This window comes from Amphiura filiformis, chromosome 13 (assembly GCF_039555335.1).
Source record: "Amphiura filiformis chromosome 13, Afil_fr2py, whole genome shotgun sequence".
Taxonomy (NCBI): domain Eukaryota; kingdom Metazoa; phylum Echinodermata; class Ophiuroidea; order Amphilepidida; family Amphiuridae; genus Amphiura; species Amphiura filiformis.
This window is the reverse complement of record NC_092640.1, coordinates 35206287-35225116: the sequence shown is the minus strand read 5'-3', so window position 1 is coordinate 35225116 and position 18830 is coordinate 35206287. Positions and strand designations below refer to the sequence as shown.

At 42.3% G+C, this 18830-nt stretch overlaps 1 protein-coding gene across 5 annotated transcripts in view; it reads left to right on the top strand.

The window, feature by feature from the left end:
* Positions 1-18830, top strand: part of LOC140168272 (uncharacterized) — a 246724-nt gene that overhangs the window by 98139 nt on the left and 129755 nt on the right. For all 5 annotated transcript variants that reach the window (XM_072191627.1, XM_072191625.1, XM_072191628.1 and 2 more), the window contains exon 3: positions 13779-14377. In XM_072191627.1, the coding sequence (XP_072047728.1) occupies positions 14185-14377 (193 nt within the window). In that variant the 5' untranslated portion in view covers positions 13779-14184. The remainder of the gene's footprint in view (positions 1-13778; positions 14378-18830) is intronic.

Here is an 18830-nt window from a genome sequence, read left to right as displayed (position 1 = left end):
CACGGGACAGCGACCCAAGTGCAAACAGTGGCAGCTACCGAGGCGAGCTACGGCTTGACTTCAGTGGTAGCCACTATGCACGCGCCCATAGCTGCCGTGAGTGGTCCGCCACACACGGCGCCCTTGGGCGAGGCTCAAGCGGTTAGGGTAGGTAGTTTGAACAGCCTGGCTGATCAACAACCCACTTATGTCCTCGAGAGCCAGCAGGCGTGGGTGATCCATTACAGTCAATGGGTCAATTACCCTCTTATGATCGATCACTATCTATTCAGCGGAGCATGGCTCCATTGATTGATACTGCCTATTCAGGTAGCGAGGTGACTGATCGAGGGTATACACGCTCAGCTACCCGTGATACTAGGCAAGCTCCTTTTAGCCAAGGGACAGCCAGTATAGCGGGGTACCCATGCACACGGCTTGATCCTCTAGCGGGGAACGCTGTGAGGCATGGGTACAGTGGTACGCAGCCGGGAGCCCTACCGGGCACCCACGCTACAACCACGCAGGTACCGCAGTAGCATTGCGTCCTGGTTACCACAGTCTCTGTGGCAACAGGGGGAGGCGGTACTGGTACTACCGTTCCATGGGGTTTCCCTGGTGGCGGATCCTTTCAGGGTCAGCTACCAACAGGGTATGCCCCGTGGTATCCGCCGCAGGGTGGTTTCTTCCACGGTCTAGCACCGTGGCAAGTGCCGCCTAGCGTTGGGCAAGCAGTACCACCAGTTGTTACCCAACCGGCGGCGAGTGGCTAACCCTGATACAGCTCAGGGTAGGCCGCACACTGCTATGGCTAGGGCGACAGCAGCGAGAGCGTGCGGCTCCCGGGGTGCTATAGCTAGCATCTCGGGTCTAGCGGGAGTACTCCTCTTCTGCTGGTGTTCAGTTGGCTAGCCACACGGTGGCGACACCTCCCTGTCCACCTTCAGATGCCCGTCGTCAGATCTCTTCCTCATCAGAGAGTGAGTCAGAGTCTGAAGGCGAGGGAAAGGAGTCGGAAGATGAAACCAGTAGCGACTCACAGTCTGATGAGACTGTGCAGCTAGCTTCAGGTATCCTTCCCCCGCTTCCCCGTGAGGAACTCGCTAGCAATGGTCTGCCTGCGGACACCGCTGAGGTGATGAGCCGTGTGGCCCAAGGTTTGGGCCTGGCTTTCTCTCAGGAGGAGTCCGTTCAGGAGGACCAGGGCATCTTTTCAGTAGGATGCCCAGCTAGCTGGCGTCCACACAAGGGTCGCCCGCACTTGCATTCCCGGCGGACCTCAAGGGAAGGAGTCGTAGGGCTGTCAGGCGCGCTCGAGCTTCGACGCCGCGTGCTTGCACGCTTCCACTGCGTGTTTCGCAGGAGGACTACGAAACCTACCTCAGGTCCCTGACATGGATCCAGACGCGTTGCTGGCGCCTGCCGCTGGCGGCCAGGGCGCACGGGTCGTTCTCCCCCCAGTGGTAGGAGGGGTTAAAGCTCCGCGGTAAGCGAGCCCGCTCGCCTATCAGAGTCTCTAGCGTCGCTACCACGCTTGCCGAGCACCTCGGTAGGAAGGTAGCGAACGACCACGGGCAACGCGTCGGAACTCTTCCGCGAGGTTAATCTGTTAGCGGTGCTAACAGCTAACCTCAACGAGAGTTCTATGGGCCTAGCCCATAGGATGTCATCTCGCCGCCGGAGAATGCCTGTCTGTCCCTCCAGTCAACTTACGGCTCCGACTTTGCTGAAGCAATGAAGAAGTCAGACTCGGTGGGACAGGGGCTACTCTTTGGACAGGCCTTTTGCGCACGGTGGAGGACCGGGCAAAGAAGGCCACCAATGAGAGCACTCTGAAGAAGTCAGAGGCTGCCCTGACCAGGGGAAGGGCAGTAAGGCGAAGAAGAAGCACAAGAAGAAGAAGTCTTCTAAGCGTTCTTCAGCGCCAGCTCCGGCTTCAGCAGGACGCGCACCACCGACTACACCCGTGCCCGAGGCTACTCCAGCACCTCCCAAAGAATCTGGGAAGCGCAAGAGTAGTGCTGAATCGTATGGCAAGCCCCCTAAGAAGAGCCGTTCTTCTAAGGGTGGCAAACCAGATCGGTCCTGAGGGCACGGCGGTCGACAGTCCATGCCGGCAGGTTTGGACTTCCCACAGGGATTCCCCTGTGGGCGGCCGCTGTATTGCACACGCCCAGAGATGGCATGCCATCTCACCGGGCGCCTGGGTATTGTCAGTGGTCAGTGGGGTTACAGGCTGGAATTTACCAGCCACCCTCGTGCGCCTGCACGATTCAGAGGTCCACGGTAGTGCCGCCAGACGGCCCCCAGCGTCGGGCACTACTGTCAGAGGTCACTCAGCTTCTCAAAGCAAGCGATTGTCCCGGTCTACCCCCTTTCACCAAGGGTTTTGGAGCACTTTTTTCTGGCTCCAAAGAAGACCGGCGACTGAGGTTCATTCTGAACCTCAAGCCGTTGAACGAGTTCATCAGGCCCAAGAGGTTCAGAATTGAGACGCTCGGGCCGGTGCTAGCCTGCCCCATCAAGGGTATGTGGGCGGCATCGCTAGATCTCTCGGACGCATATCTGCATGTTCCGATCGCACCTCAAGATCAGAGGTTTCTACGCTTCAAGGTACAGGGTCAAACTTACCAGTTTCGATGCCTGCCATTCGGGTAGTCCACCTCCCCCAGAGTGTTTACACTCCTGGTCAGGGCGGTGGCAGCGTACACCTGAAGCGCAGGGGAGTCAACATGTGTTGGTAGCTGGACGATTGGTTCATTTACGGACGCACCCCACTGGAGACACAGTGTCTCGTGGAGTTAGTAGTCCGTGCGGTGCGGGACCTGGGATTTCTGATCAACGTCAAGAAATCCAATTTGGTCCCGCGAGACACCACTATTCTTAGGGGCCCAGATCAACCTCAAGGAGGGATCGTGGCGCCCTCACCCGAGAGGGTGACGAACATGGCGAGGTGTGCCCGACTCTTGGCCGAGTCAGAGGGAGCACCCGCTGTGGCATGGATGAAGGTTTTGGGCCTTATGGCCAGTATGGTAGACCTCGCACCGTACTGCCGCTTTCACATGAGGCCTATACAACTACACCTTCTAGCCTTTTACAGGCCCAGTCGTCACCCAATATCCTCGCGGTTCGATGTCGGAGATCGCGCGAGAGGAACTCTGGTGGTGGACCCATCAGCCCAATTTGACTCAAGGTGTCAGGTTCCCTGCACCAGCGGTGCGTCACGTAGTGACGACCGACGCGTCAAAGCTGGGCTGGGGGGGGCCACATCCACGGGGACTCAGTCTCGGGCCTATGGTCGGCCACGGAGCGGAGTTCCATATCAACCTTCTCGAACTTTGGGCAGTGAGAGAACTCTCCAGCATTTCGAGAAGGTGATCGTGGATCTCATATCGTTGTCCAAGCGGACAACACAACCGTGGTGGCCTACCTCAACAGACAAGGGGCACCAGGTCACCACGGTTGTGCCTGCACGCACTACGCCTGATAGGGTGGTGCAAGGCCAGGCAGATTACGTTGAGAGCGATGCACATAGCGGAGTCACCAACATCCTCGCGGACGATCTGTCACGAGGAAAGGTGTCGGGACCTACAGAATGGTCCCTTGCTCCGCAGGTCGCCCAGACGATCTTCGAGGTGATGTACCACCCCTCGATAGATTTGTTCGCATCTCATCGCAACTCATCAGCTGCCGGTGTATTGCTCGAGGGTCGCAGACCCACAGGCATTCGCCGTGGACGCTCTGTCCGTCGACTGGGGAGGAATGACTGCTTACGCTTTCGCCCCGATCTCACTGCTCGCAAGGGTGGTGACCCAGATCGGGAGGGAGGATTGCAACGTCATTCTGATAGCACCGTTCTGGCGAAACACCTGTGGTTTCGACCGATGGTGGATCTACTAGCGGCACAGCCGCGAGTACCACCCGCGTTACCAAATCCACTACGGCTGCCCGGAGGAGAGGTAGCAAGTCTACCACTAGAGCACGTGCAGTTAGCTGCATGGCCCTTATCAGGAACGTCGGCGGCGGAGGGAGGCTTTTTCATCAGAAGCTGCTTCTCTCATCGCCGGGGGTAGACGAGAGTCTACCCTCCGTCACGTATAGTCAGCGTTTGGCTCCCTACTACGCATGGTGCGATGAGAGAAATACATCTCCCACTAGAGCCCCTGTGCCTCTAGTGGCAGATTTTCTGACAGAAAAGTTCAGGTCAGGACTTCAGCAGGCAACGATAGCCAACTATAAGTCAGCCATTCTCTCGATTCATCGGGATTTGAAAGATTGGTCGACTATCAATTCAGATGGGTCCCTAAGTCTTCTTCTCGACGGTATGTTCAACGAGCGCCGCCGAAAGGAAGGTGGTCCTCCATGGGACCTCAACACAGTCTTGGAGTATATTAAGGGTCCCCCTTTTGAGCCCCTGTCAAAAGCGACCCTTAAATACGTCACTCTTAAGGCGGCCTTTCTTCTGGCGTTGGCGTCGGGACGGCGCTGCTCAGAGTTGCACGCAGTCTCGAAGTCAGCCTCCGTATTGACTAACAACGGAGCGACGCTGTTTCTTCGCCCGGAGCTCCTTGCAAAAAATGAGCGAAGTACATTCCGACCCTCGCCCCTCTCCCTACCCAGTATTGGGCAGGGTTCGTCAATAGCCGAAGACAGGTTGTGGTGCCCGGTGAGGGCGCTACAGCACTACCTTGGCCGAACACAAACCTTAAGAGGGGCTCATGACCGCTTATTTATCACTCACGCAGAACTGCACGGTCCAGCCGCTAAACAGACTCTGGCACGGTGGCTGGTCCAGGTGTTAGTGGACTCGGGGCGGCAAAGACGCCGCCCCAAGGCCCACTCAACCAGATCTATCTCATCTTCGTGGGCCTACCATAGGGGGTCCCCATTGAAGAGATTTGTCAGGCTGTGTCTTGGAAGAACCCGTCGTCCTTTTCCACGGTTTACTACAAAAACGTAAACCAACGACCAGGCGATAAGTTCTCCAGGGCTATTCTGCGGAGATAATATGGTGGTTGGGTATCAGGTGTTTTGCGGACAATCAGAATTCCAACATGGTAAGAACCAGTGTTTCTATTCTTAACCACTGCACTTTCAGTTCAGGGTTTTTGTCTGTTCACGTAGTCTTTCTGTTTCCGGCCGTGAGGGGGGGAAATAGTTTGACCTCGCGATTACCATGCTACCCACTCTCCCGATCCTTATCAGATGCTGGCCAATCTTGTACCTCCATCCGTCGGTTACTTGCTAGATCGATCTTTCAGATGTTGATGCAAGAAGTATCTTAATCAACATCGGAACGGTAAGATCGACCGGTGTACTGAGTCTAGTCCCAAACAAAAATGTTTGGTAGACTCATAACCGTGCGATCTTACCTTTCGATATTGATTATCCAGACCCGGCCGCCCCCTACAAGTTTGGCGAGTAGGGGCTGCCAAGTCGGATAAGGGATGATTATCGTGTGTGACGTCACCGAATGGGTGAGTCCACTCGGGGATCGGGGTTTTTGTTATTTATTCATTTATGTGGGACAAAATGACTATTGGTTTTTCCGCATCGCGGGATCGATGCAAGAAGTATCTTAATCAACATCGGAAAGGTAAGATCGCAACGGTTATGAGTCTACCAAACATTTTTGTTTGGGACTATTCCAATTTGCAGCAAAAAAGGTATTTTTTTTTCATTTGAAGACATGGATTAAAAAAAAATATAAATATAAAAAAGCACATTACGCATTTGACTTTTTTGACCTGCTACAGGAAACAAACATGTTTTTTTTTTTTGCCTAATGCCAAAATGATCGAATTCTCAATGACATAGTTCAATCAACTCCATTCATTTTTAAATCAAAATATTTAATTCTTGATCATGTGCCTACTCCAGATTCTAGTAATATATAGCACTAATGTTTTTGGATTAAAGAATATTATCATGTTTTGCCAAATGAATAATGTAACAAAATCCTAATCATTTAGTTTGAGTCAAATTTCAAAATTTGGCCAATTTTGGAAATAAGGGCAAAAACATTCATTTTTACTCAAGTATATTTCATATGCTGTGACAATTCAGCCCAAAGACTTGTACTAAGACTAGTTTCAGGTTATGCAATCAAATTTTTGGAAAACACATTCGCTATTAAATATCTTGTATAACCAATCATTTAAATTAACATAAAATATTAAAATTATATTAAAGCAAACAGATAGCCTATACTTGGGCTATACTATATGTGACCCCTCAGCACAACTGAGCCCGGATGTCGCCAGTGCCACTATTGAGATATGCTCCATTGAACTTAACAATAAACAATAGGAAACAAAGGATTTATTGACTGTTTTATTGATTTTTCACTACTTAAATGTCAAGTACTATAGACATGATATACATCATTTTAAAGCTAATTTCAAGCAGAATATTTTGGTTGAATATCTCAAAAATGATGATTGGCGACATCCGGGCTCAGTTGTGCCGAGGGGTCACATATACTATTTTGACAGCAATTGTAAAAAAACTGGCAAAATTGCATGTTTTTGGCCTATTTTCTCTCAAATTGCAAAAAATTTAAACTTGACTTTTATTGCCAGTTAGAACTAATGTAAGATTAGGATTGAGCTCTATGTTTCATTAATTGGCAAAACAAAAATTAGTGCTCTGTAAAAGTACTTCATAAACTGTGCCAACGCACTTTACATGGAATTAACGCAATCGCGACATACCCTTGACTTGACCTGCATGTATGTACATAGACCATGATTGGTCAGTCCTTAAAATACTTCTCAAACAGTAACGCTGACTCCACAGGGTATGGTCATTGCGTTGTACGCTTCGACGCAAATAATTATCTGTGTGTACCAAGTGGGTTCAGATGATCGAGAATTGGATATTTTGATTATCGTGTAATAATGTGATGTTACGTGCAGCTAATTAGTGGTCTCACTGATGAACTAAAATGACCTCATCTCCTGTGGCATAGTTTAGTAACATATATTCAACAAACGTACATGTCGCTCAAAGATATATGTGATGTGATCAAACAAAATCAGTCGGAACTCGGGAAATATTATGATCGGTTTCTTATAGGATAGTAAAAGCATTTACAAATCTGGATATATTTCCTTTGTATGGCTATATCTCAAAATCAATATTTCCGAGTTCCGACTGATTTTGCTTGATCGCATCACATATATGGATCTGTGACTTATACCTGTTACTGCTACAATTTATTCAGAAAGTTTTGTGGTATTCTGGGGTGCAGAAATATCAGAGTAACAAAAACAGAAATTAAGATGGAAAAATTGGGGAAAAAGCCTGGAGGGGGGAGTAATTGAGAATGTGCAGCAGATTTTGGCATGCATTTTTCAGTCTCTTACCAATGCAGAAGTGGTCAGAAACAGAACCTTGCCAATGTAGTCTTAGATTTGGGGTGTGAACGCTCGCTATTCGTGGGGCATCGTGGTTTGAATCTCCCGGCTTGTGTCCCCCTAAATCGCGCTCGCTATTCATGGGGCAGCACGGTTTGTGACTCATGGCTTGTGTCCCCTTAAATCATGAGTACATGTAGTCTTTGACAAAGACTAGCATGATGGAGACTTTAAGGATGCAATTTTAATAGAGTGTGATAACTGTGTTTTATTATCATCAAGTCAGGGGCAGTGTTGTAGTCAAAGGGGCAAGGGGGCAATATGGCCTGGATATCTTGCTACCCTCTTCCCATGTATGTGAAATACTGGCTACCACAATTTTTTTGGTATTTTTATTTTTGCCAATTTTCGTCAAACCTACAATCCCGGTCATAAACGTTCGAACACTTTAACATGAGTACTGCAAATATGCCCCCATTCCCCGTATCAATGCACCCTTAGAGACATCCAACATTGATTGGTGGGGAAGGGGGAGGGCTGTAGTAGTAGGAACAGGTTCAGACTTTACACTAAAGAAAGCTAAATTTCAGTATGTTAAGTAGAACTAAAATACGGGTTAAAACAATCGTACTTGTAGGCCCCCCCCTGAAATGTGCCTTGTCCCTTTCCCCCCACAACCTGCCCCTGCCACCCTCCCCCCTCTGGAAAATCATGGTATCAGATCCTGTAGCAAAAGGCATGTAGGTGCTAAACAACTTGCAGTTATCTTTTCACTATAACAATAATAACATGGACTGAAATCTCACTAAATACTGAATTAGATCCCTGCAATCATTCCTCTGTATTTGTCACCAAACTCTGACACATTTTGAGTTGAGTGTGCTACAAGTTCACAAAGAGGTCAAATTGAAAAGCTTAAAGTAAATCATCATCACATTTTGCTGAATGTTTCTTTATGATAAATGATAACTTTATTAATTAACTTTGCTTACGGGAAAATAATAATTGAAATACATTTATTGTACTTTTGAACATCATAAGAATGATTTAAAGCAAATGTTAGGCCTAGTTTTTGCATAATTTTGGTAGGCTTTTGTATGCCACAATCCAACACTCTGGAGAAGTGACTTCCTGCCTTGTAACAGTGGCTTCCTGAGGGGTTGCATTCTGCCCAGGGTTCTATTGACAAGGGTAAGGGAGTGGTCATTATTTACACCAGGGTATTGGGGGATTTTAGGAGGAATGGACAATTTTTTTGTAAACAAGGTAGGGGGGTGGGTCCATTTTTTGCCAGGGAAGAAGGGGATGTGAAATTTTATATGGGGAAATTTCATAAAGTAAGGGTGGAATGCAGAATTATGTGTACCCCTGGTGGTGAGTTCTCAAAATGGTCTGCCAAAAATTGCTTGGCCCCTTTGACCGTCTCAAAAAGTCTTTGACCCTCCTTTCGCTGTATTAAAAAACCTCCCTTCCCCTTTACACATGCAAGATTTTGGAGAACCTAAATTTAAAACTTTATATTTTCTTATCAAAAAATGCGAGCACAGCAAGCAGGAAATTTTGAATGTGTTTCTAACGTTTTCCTGCACTCTTTTGGGTGTAATATAGAAACGGTGCTTAAAATATCTGTGCAAAAAATCTCTCCCCCCCCCCTTTGACTTGCCAAAAAATGCTTGCTCCCCAGGCCTGACAAAAATGTTGCCCCTTCCCTTTAATTCACCACTTGGGGTTCACATTATTATTGCACCAGCCCTTAGGAGCAAGCTGATTCCAAACGTACTGTCTACCACACATTACTTACACATGCTTACACATACTGTACTACACTTTTAACTTACTCCCCATTCCAGAAAAATACAGCACTCAGCAAACTTGGTTAGTGCTCAGACTTCTTCTTTACACCCTGTGGAACTAACTCGGTCGGTCCAGCAACTTGTTGAAGGGTGTTAATAATAGACTGAATGTGCAGGTTGAATTGTGTACATGAATGTATTATGCAGTGGTGCCATGTTGTAGAAGATATGACTATAGTATTTAGGGATATCCAGGGTCAGAATTTCGTTTTGTAGTGTGAGAATCAATCTTGATTCTTGCAGAATAAATTTGTGGGAATCATTTGATTCTTGCAAATCAACTTCTGTGTACACTACAAAAGTTTGTGAGAATCAACTAGGATTCACGCATATCTGTTTATGAGTATCTTTGGGAGAATCTATTCTCGGATTCTCACCGAAATTCTGACTCTGATATCTTTTGTAACTTGTAAGTATATTTATGCTGTGGCTACATTGAAAATATTGTTTGATTATCCTCCACAGGAGCGAGCAGGTCGAATAACTTTAAAAACAAATTCATAGTCCAAACTTAATCTAAATTAAAAGGGGACATAAAATGTGACAGTGAAAAGTAACATTTAGTGGAAAGAAATACAAATCTATTCTAATGGAAATGTTGCAATATATGGATTTAATGGTTTGGCATGCAGATAGTAATATGTTTTTGCTTGTCAATTCATTTCACATCCTGTGGAAACTAGGACAAATTGTTGAATGAATCGAATAAATGTTGTCCATGTTATTCACAAACGATATCACTTTCACTTTAGGACTACTTATATGAGTTAATTTGAAGCCTGATAATGTATTTGTTGTGACGATAATAAATGTTTGCATTTCTACCACTATGATACAAAGTACAAAAAATGTACCATACATGACTACCCTGAACAGCTCCCCATTGCACACCAGGGTGGGGTGGGACATAAGGATACATGTTGGCCTTGACAGGACTCAAGCCCACAACCTTGTGATCATGAGTCAAACACCCTAAACTGTAAGGCCACATTTAAGAGACTGTTTCTTCAGAAAATATGCATGTATGCCCACAGCTGAAGGGAGTATCCCATGATGCTTTATGGTACCACAATAGAACTGAATGTGCCATAGAAAATGTCCACAAAATCCTTCACTTCAAATTTAAATAACTCGCTTAAATCAGGGAAGCTTAGACTTTTGTTTGCAAAAATATGACCCCTAAAGTATTTTGAAACTATCCATAGCTCTCAATATCTAAGCGGCTCTTGTTTATATTTTGTATACATTTGCTATGGAGCATGCAGATATACTGCAATGCATGATGGGATACTCCTTTCAGCTGCTATAGTGTATGCCCAACATGTAATGGAGGTTATTGAGGGGAAATAGTGGATTTCTAACAATTTTAGTGAATTGCCTGGTGTGCATGAAATTTGTGATATGAGTGTGAAAGTAATGCAAATTGTTGGCCAAAACACTGAGATATGCATATTTTATGTGTGACAAAATCTGTTAATATTAATGAATGGACTGGTGAGTAATACTATTCCTGTCAGATAGACAATGATTTCTCCGCTAACTTTCCTGAACAGGCTCATATAGTGTTATTTGAAAGCGTTGCCAAATTTATTATTTAACTGTCACTGTTTCAAACTTAAATAGAACTTTGATGTTAAAATATTAAGTTTGAAACAGTTGAAGTTTGAAATACATTGTCTATAATCTGTAAAACTGAAGTGGTTAGTAATTTGAGATGTTTAAATATTTTCCACAATCATACAGTTAAGTTATTTCTTTTATTGAAAATACATTCATAATTGTGTGGAATGTGAAGATAAACATTATATTTTAACTGTCTATGAGTGTGATGGTCGAAATATAATCAAAAGGTGAAAGATGGATTGTTCCATTCCACAAGCTGGAACGGTGAGTGGAATGGAACAATACATCATTCACCGAGTGATTATATTTCGACCATTGCACAAATTTAAGACAGTTAATATTTGTTTTATATCACTCATACATAAATTATATTACTTTTAAGTAATATAATTTATGTATAAAAAAAAACTATTTATGATAGGGAATACATATTTTCATCAACATAACACCATGTTTTACAGTGACATACTTCACATTTTGGTGTCCACCCCGTAACTAAATCGACGAGTCTTAAAAGTCAGCTCATGGCCTGGCGCAGGTGCAGTACGGCGCAGCACTGTGATGGTAAAAACTATCACATGGAGAGGCTGATGCTAACAATGATAAATGGTAATCAACCAATGAACTGTCTAGAATTTATGTATGAGTGATATAAAATAAAATGGTTCAGTGCACTGTGACATCTGTGTGTCTGTTGCATCATATGCATTTCACATATTCATGAGAAAAAGCCCCACACATTTTATATTTAAAGATAAAATAACAGACGGAATTGTTTATGATCGATCGACATCAAGTCAATGTACAATCCTTATAACATAGGGATTTTAGAATGTTAAAATAGTTTGGACAAAAATTACAATGCAGAGACTTTTATCATGATGAATAAATGAATGATAATATCTCATCACATGAACATGATGAATACAACAAAGTCATATGGGCAATAGCTGCCTTTTGCTATGTAAAATTTGAAGCCCTATTAGGCTTATAAAAAGTTGACTTGCCCTTTAGGTGCCAACTAAGGCTGGCATTTTCGGGCGGGCTAGCAGGTACCGCCGAGATTACATTACGCTGGCAGGAAATACCCTGCCCGGTACCAAATTTAAAAAAAAAAATTTTTTTGCAATTTGGTACCCGTTACCCGCCTGAAAAATGCGCCTGGTACCCGAGTACAAAATTACCCGAAAATGCCAGGCCTGTTGGGCGATTTATTTATTTATTTTTTTAAAATCAATTTCTGCAAAATACGACATGATGCGTAATACTGCAACTTATTGTCTGTTTTCATATACTAGTTACACAGTGTGTCTGTAATTGAAGCGTGACTTTTGCGCATGGTTCTGTGTTGTAGGTATACATGTAGGACACTAATAACGGCTCTTTTCAGATAGGCGAGATCTGCTTGTTCTCTGTAGACAATGGGCAGTCTTCAGTGAACGGCTCTTTTCAGAGCCACCAAAACCTTTATATTAGCAGATAGGCGAGATCTGCTTGTTCTCTGTTGACAAGGGGCAGTCTTCAGTGAACGGCTCTTTTCAGAGTCATCAGTAGACAAGGGGCAGTCTACATGTCTCATTCTTAGGTACTTTGTCCTGAAGAAGTCAGAGCTACTCCTGACTAAAGCTTGACAGTTATAAACTTGTCCGACGACGAACCCGCTAAAAGCCCACTAATTGACACTAATAATGTTGTGGTGGTGTTATTTTCATTCAATGCCTTAGATACTCAGATCATCATTTGTAGAAATTTGTTGCGATTACTAATATCTGTTCAAAAAATAAAGTAGAGTATTATTTCAGTGTAGTCACAGGGTTATATGAAACACAAACACAGAAATCGAGTCAGAATTTGTTTACATTGCAGTTAAACATAAATAAAACAAATATTTTGAAATTATAAACCAAATATCAAAATCTGACATTTTTTTTAAGCCTTATGGTGTCAAGTCTGGGTAGTGAGACTTATAAGTTTTAAGTTTTTGTTGTTCATCAGGTGATCAACTTGCATGGTCACCGGATGAACAACATCATCATCATCGTCTATGCTTTTCGGCTATGTTGCCATTGCGCACGCTACTACTGCTCTCCAGGCTATTCTGTCATTGGTCTGTGTAAGAGTTTGTTCATCTACTTCTTTCTGCATTTGCGCCACCCACGTTGGTTTTGGGCGTCTGACAGGATGCTTAGTTTTTCATTGAAATTCAGCTAGGGCTTGACGTGCTGGAGTTTCTTCTGGGAGTCTGTATAAATGACCTACCCAGTTTAGTCGTCTTCTTTTGATGGTTTTGCTCCATGGTTCAGTATTTGTGTTTGTATATAAATCAGCATTTGTCATTTTGTCTAGTTTTGTGATGGATATTGTTCTTCTAAGTAGAGTTCTTTGAAATACATCTATTTTGTGTTCAAGTTTTGTTGTCAGTGTCCATAATTCACTATTGTATAGAAATATGGATCCTACATAAGCATTAAAAATTCTCATTTTGTTGTAATGTTTGCTCTTTTGCTTTGCAGGAAATGTTTGAGTTGATTATACGATGCTATTGCTAGACATTTTCTCCTTTTTATATCTTCGTTAGTATCTAGTAATGTTCCTAGGTATTTACATTTTTTCCAGTCTGATGGACCATCTTTGTGTACTTTGTATTGTTCTGTTTTGTCTTGATTTATTGTTAGATTTCTCTTTTTTAGTTTTGGTGGTACTGTTTTTCTTATTTTGAAACAACAAACCTAAATGCATTGTGAGATAAAAAATTTGTCAAGTGTTTGGATTCATCTGCAAATGCAATTTCAAATTCTATTACTAGGCAGCCATTGCATGTATATGATTTTCTTGCACTACATTGTAAGTGATAAAATAGAAGGATGGAAAAAGCATGCATATAGACAACATTTACATTTTGTTAAGGTGAAACAAACTGGTTTGAGTCTAAAAATATAATTTTTTTATGTTTGACCTTTTCCAGGAACTACTGGAAGCGACATCGACACAAGGCATCGGGAGAGAACTCAGACATGGAGCGGACATCCAGAACTTTATGAACAAAGACGAGTCAGCGATGGGGTAGGCATTCCGTCACTGACCAACACATCCTGGATTTCGGATCCACGGATACCAACTAGACTTACCAGAACAGCATCAGTAGATTTAGTAAGTGGACATGACTCCGCACAAGGTCATTCCAAATACACAGAGAAAAGGGAATCCAGGGCCTCGCAAATAACCAGCGATTCGGATTGGACCAATGACTCTGAATTGGGGAACTCCCCTTGTTTAGGCGACGACGAGAGCCCAGTGTTTGCAGTTGATAAAGAGAACAATCAGAGGTCAGGACCTCTTGCTGATATGGATGATGCAGATGATCCGGGAAAATGGAATGGAGACAGCGCATGTCGGCCTTTGTGAGCGGTCTGCCAAACTTTGCACTTGGGTCGACCACAAGGGATTACACACGTAAACGGCCGAGGTTGTTTTCTGATAATAGTAGCAGATATCATGATGCTGTGTCACTGGAGAAGAGATCCCAACGTCTACGATACAGACGAGGAACCACCAGTAGCTCAGGTAAAAACTTTATCCCCATGAGAACTACCTGCTGATTGGCCGAAGAAGTTTCCCTTATCAATTGGATCAATCAGCAACATTGTTAGAATAATTTCACCACACAAAAAAATTGGGGTGAATTATTTGCAAAGCTTCCATTCTGATTGGTGATTAAAGTGAAGATATCATGTAATTGACCAGTCAGAGGCAATGTTAGATCGGCAGGTAGTGCTCAGGGGGTTAACCCCTTATTTCCCGTAGAGGTAGTGATGTAACTGGATTAATTACCATGGTGATGGGTTTACACTATTTTTGAATGTATTGCCCTGCACTAGTCGTTACGCTGTCAAAAAACAGGAATAAAGACCAGGATTGTAATTCTATAGGAATTTCACATTATGCTGAGTCCATGTTTTACTCGCACCTGTAAGACTAGTGTTGTTGAAAAGTGCTGGGCAATACATTCAAAAATAGTGTAAACCCATTGATGTGGTAATTAATCCTGTTTTATCACTACTTCTATGGTGAATACATGTAATGATCTGTCCTCTCTCTCTCATTTGAAATATATGATTCAAAGGATGGCTAGTTCCTGATCAATTTTGCTCATTTGCCCTCCCTTAAGTTTAGATGATACATCCGATATCATGTACACAACTCCACTGTATTTTACCAGTTTTGGACACTATGTATCATTATTTTGAAGATGGGTTATCATTGGTGGTATATTCTGAACAATTCCACAGACTCTGTGTAACACATGTACACAAAAAAGGACATGAAAAATACTACATATGGTCTTGTGTCACAAACTGGGGTACCTTTGTGTTACATAGTAAAAAAATTAAATGGATCAAATATTTTACCTACACATCTCATTTGAAGTGGTTTATCCTCCTGAGCATTTTGACACCTTTCTTAATAAAATCGGTTAAAAAATGAGCGAGGGCCGGCAAAGACAATCACAAAGTAGGGAGGATGTAACCCCACCTCTTTTTTCGACATTTACAATCATTCTGAGCAAGTATTGGTCTTTTAAATGAACTTTTGTATTTATTTACTTGGTTCAGATGTCTGGGAGTCCATTTAGACATTTTGTTACTAGATTCAAATTTTTAATGGTGGTTTTAAATCAAATTTACGATATGAACCCCTCCCCCTAATCCTCCCCCCCCTAATCCTCAGCCACCCTTGGCACATTTCATGCCAAAGTCATAAGAAAATAAATAAAATATATTTTAAAACAGGATAAAAACATGAGTAATCTAGAATAAATTAGCCTCAATTTAAGACCTAATTGAATCTTCTAAGTGAAGGAATACTCAAGAGACAGTGTTTTGAAATCCAAGCTGCACATCAAAATGTAACAAAGCCACCTTTTTGGGTACCCCAGTATATGACACAAGATCATATTTTACTATCATACTGTGGACACACATTTTAGGTGTTTTTTTTATCGTGGACATGGTTAAGTTTTTACTCTCCAAGTGCGGACTTGCCATATACCGGCAACTGTACATCCTCTGTTGTACAAAGAGTTCTCATGTGTGTGTACTTATTCGTGGGTGTCAGGCATACATAAACACACATAAAAGTCATTTATACACCCCCAAAATTACGATTCATGATCCATCCTTAAGGTGGTAGTACGCCCCCTGATAAATTTTGTGACTAATTTTGCAATTTCTCAAAAAAAATCACTACACACTGGTAAAAAAGGTTATGTATATTATAGAGGCAAGGAATCCAATAACTTTCAGTGATTCAAGACAAGTATGTGGTTCATTATGCTATCAGATGAGGTATATTCTAGCGCTACCTCTTTTCTTATCATAAATAACATGTACCGCTTGTCTTGAGTCACTGAAATTCCAGTGTAGTAACTGGATTCCTTGCCCCTATAATATACATAACTTTTGTTACTAGTGTGTTATTATTTTTGGAGAAAAATGCAAAAATAGTCACAAATTTATCAAGGGGTGTAGTACCATCTTAAGTACTTGCTCATGCAGACCCCCCACCACACCCCTAACACATGTATGCAGTCAACTGTTTTCATAGATTGCTTTACTTTATAAAAGTACTCTTAAGAACTTGAAGTAGTCCACTGAAATGTGTTTGCTGTGCATTGACTGGAAGTTTTTTAGCCCTTGTCTTGCCCCCATTTATTTATATGTATTCTGAGCTAAGCTAGCTGATGATTCATATGTTTTGGTTGTAGAGGATTAACTCAAGTTTGTTCAGTTGGAAGTCTAAAGACCGCATTAAACACACACAGAAGTCAACTTCAATTGTGACATCAAATTCAGATTACGACTATTTAAATTATTTATTAATTGGGTTTACACGGTATTGTCGACTTCAAAACGAATTGTGAATTTGTCTTTTATATATCATGAACTTGACTTCTAGTTGCGTGTTCATTTACACTGCAAAACTGGAGTTTGAATTAGACAAATGTTGTCATTAGAAGTCATGTTCTGCTGTGGAGTTAAAAATGCAGTAACCCTGTAATATGTTTTTTCGTTTTAGTATTATTATCATTTATCTATACTTATTTTTAATCTGTAAATATTTTCAAATTCACTCTGAATACTTTGAACAAATTTGCTAACTTTTGTGAAAAATATAAAGTTGCAGTTTAAATTTGTGTTCAGAAAAAATTCATAATGTGGCTGCAGTCACTTGAGAGAACTTACTTTACAATATTCCAAATGGCAAGGGAATTTTGTGCCTTTGTTTTGTAAATAATGTGTGCACCGTTGAAATGACAAATTTCCAAAAGAGTTGCTTCTTCAGCAAATATTTTCCATTCTATTTCGGCGAAGAGAGTAGTCAATTTTCTACAAAAGCTAAAAAACATAGACATGAACGTAATGTTTACTGGGATAATAGTATTTGAAGAGTTCTAGACTGCTTTACAGTCCCTTAAATCCTCTCAGCTATGCCCTTCCATATTACACAACACATCTCTTGTGACCGATCTGCCCAGAGAAAAATTTTCTCAGGGCATCGAGTTCTAGACTGCTTTGCAGTCCCTTTTGATAAAAAAATCACCTCAGCTATGCCCTTCCATAAAACAACACATTTCTAGTTCAACCGCTCTGCCGAGACAAAAAATGTTATCAGGCCTGCCCATCGCCACAGTTTTCTGATAGTAGCGGTTCTTAACTTGTAATCATTGTGAGATGAGTTGATATTGAAGTAAGAATATCAAAAGGGGCTATGAAGTAGACTAGAAAAGGTCAGTTGTAAAGTGTGATCTACCAAAAAAAACGTTGACAACGTAAAGAAATCAGCAAGTTTAAAAAAACCCACCTCGGCTCACTTTTTGAAACTTGGTCCCATTTGTAAAAGGTACTGATTTAAACTTTATCATATTTATATAAATTTAAAACATTTCCAGAAGTGTTATGTATCTTTAATGTGCAGATGCGATATTAATTTGTAAGCTTTCTGGAACGACCTGAAAGGTTATTATCTTGTTCTTGCACGGTAAGCCAATATCCTATTGTGTTTTGTTTTATAATAATCATGATTAATGATTGAATTAAACAAATAACACGTAGGCTTGTAATCTTGTTGGAAACGCTGTGTTCTGTTGAAATAAAATAAAAACACTGATTTGCTGTTGGTGTTTAAAATGGGACCAAGTTTCAAAAAGTGAGCCGAGGTGGGTTTTTTAAACTTGTTGATTTCTTTACGTTGTCAACGTTTTTTGGTAGATTTCTTTTCTTTTTTATGAATGTAGCCAAGCAGCTCCAAGCTTGGAAAGTCATCAGGTTAGGATGTGCTCCATAAAACAAATAAAACGAAAAATAGATGTTTGAAGTTGCAATTCTGGATTCATGACAATAAATAATTAAACAAAACTTTATCAGTCGTGTATTTTTAAAACTTGCTTGTCACACGTGACTGTAATGTTAAGAGGCGTACACAATGATCAATATACATTTTAATATATTCTAATTATTCAAAGCAACGTAAATATGTAAAGAAAATGTAAATATGAACAACACACACCCAATGTTGACAATGCCAGAGAGACACAGAGAGTAAGTCCGATTTAGGCCTACTGCAAGTCGGAACTGGTAAATGCGCATTATATTTAAGCCTATACTACGGAAGCGTCTAAATGCCCCGAGTAGGCAATATAATCGTGTTTTAATGTTTGTGGTTCTTTGTAGCCCTGCGGGCAACCTAGTTCGATATTCCTATTAAGCGGCGGTTGTCGGCGATCTTTCGTGGTTTGTGGTTTTCATCAAACCTGCCCTCTATCGGGAGCTAATTTATAGTTTTTAAAAGCTTGTTGGATATCCATATTTCGTGGCTTGTGGTTCTTTGAAGCCCTGTGGGGCAATAGTTGCATATCGAAATTCATGTGTGTGGTTCTTTATAGCCCTGCGGGCAATCTAGTTGGATATCAATATTGAGCGGCAGTTGTTGTTGATCTTTCGCGGTTTGTGGTCTTAAT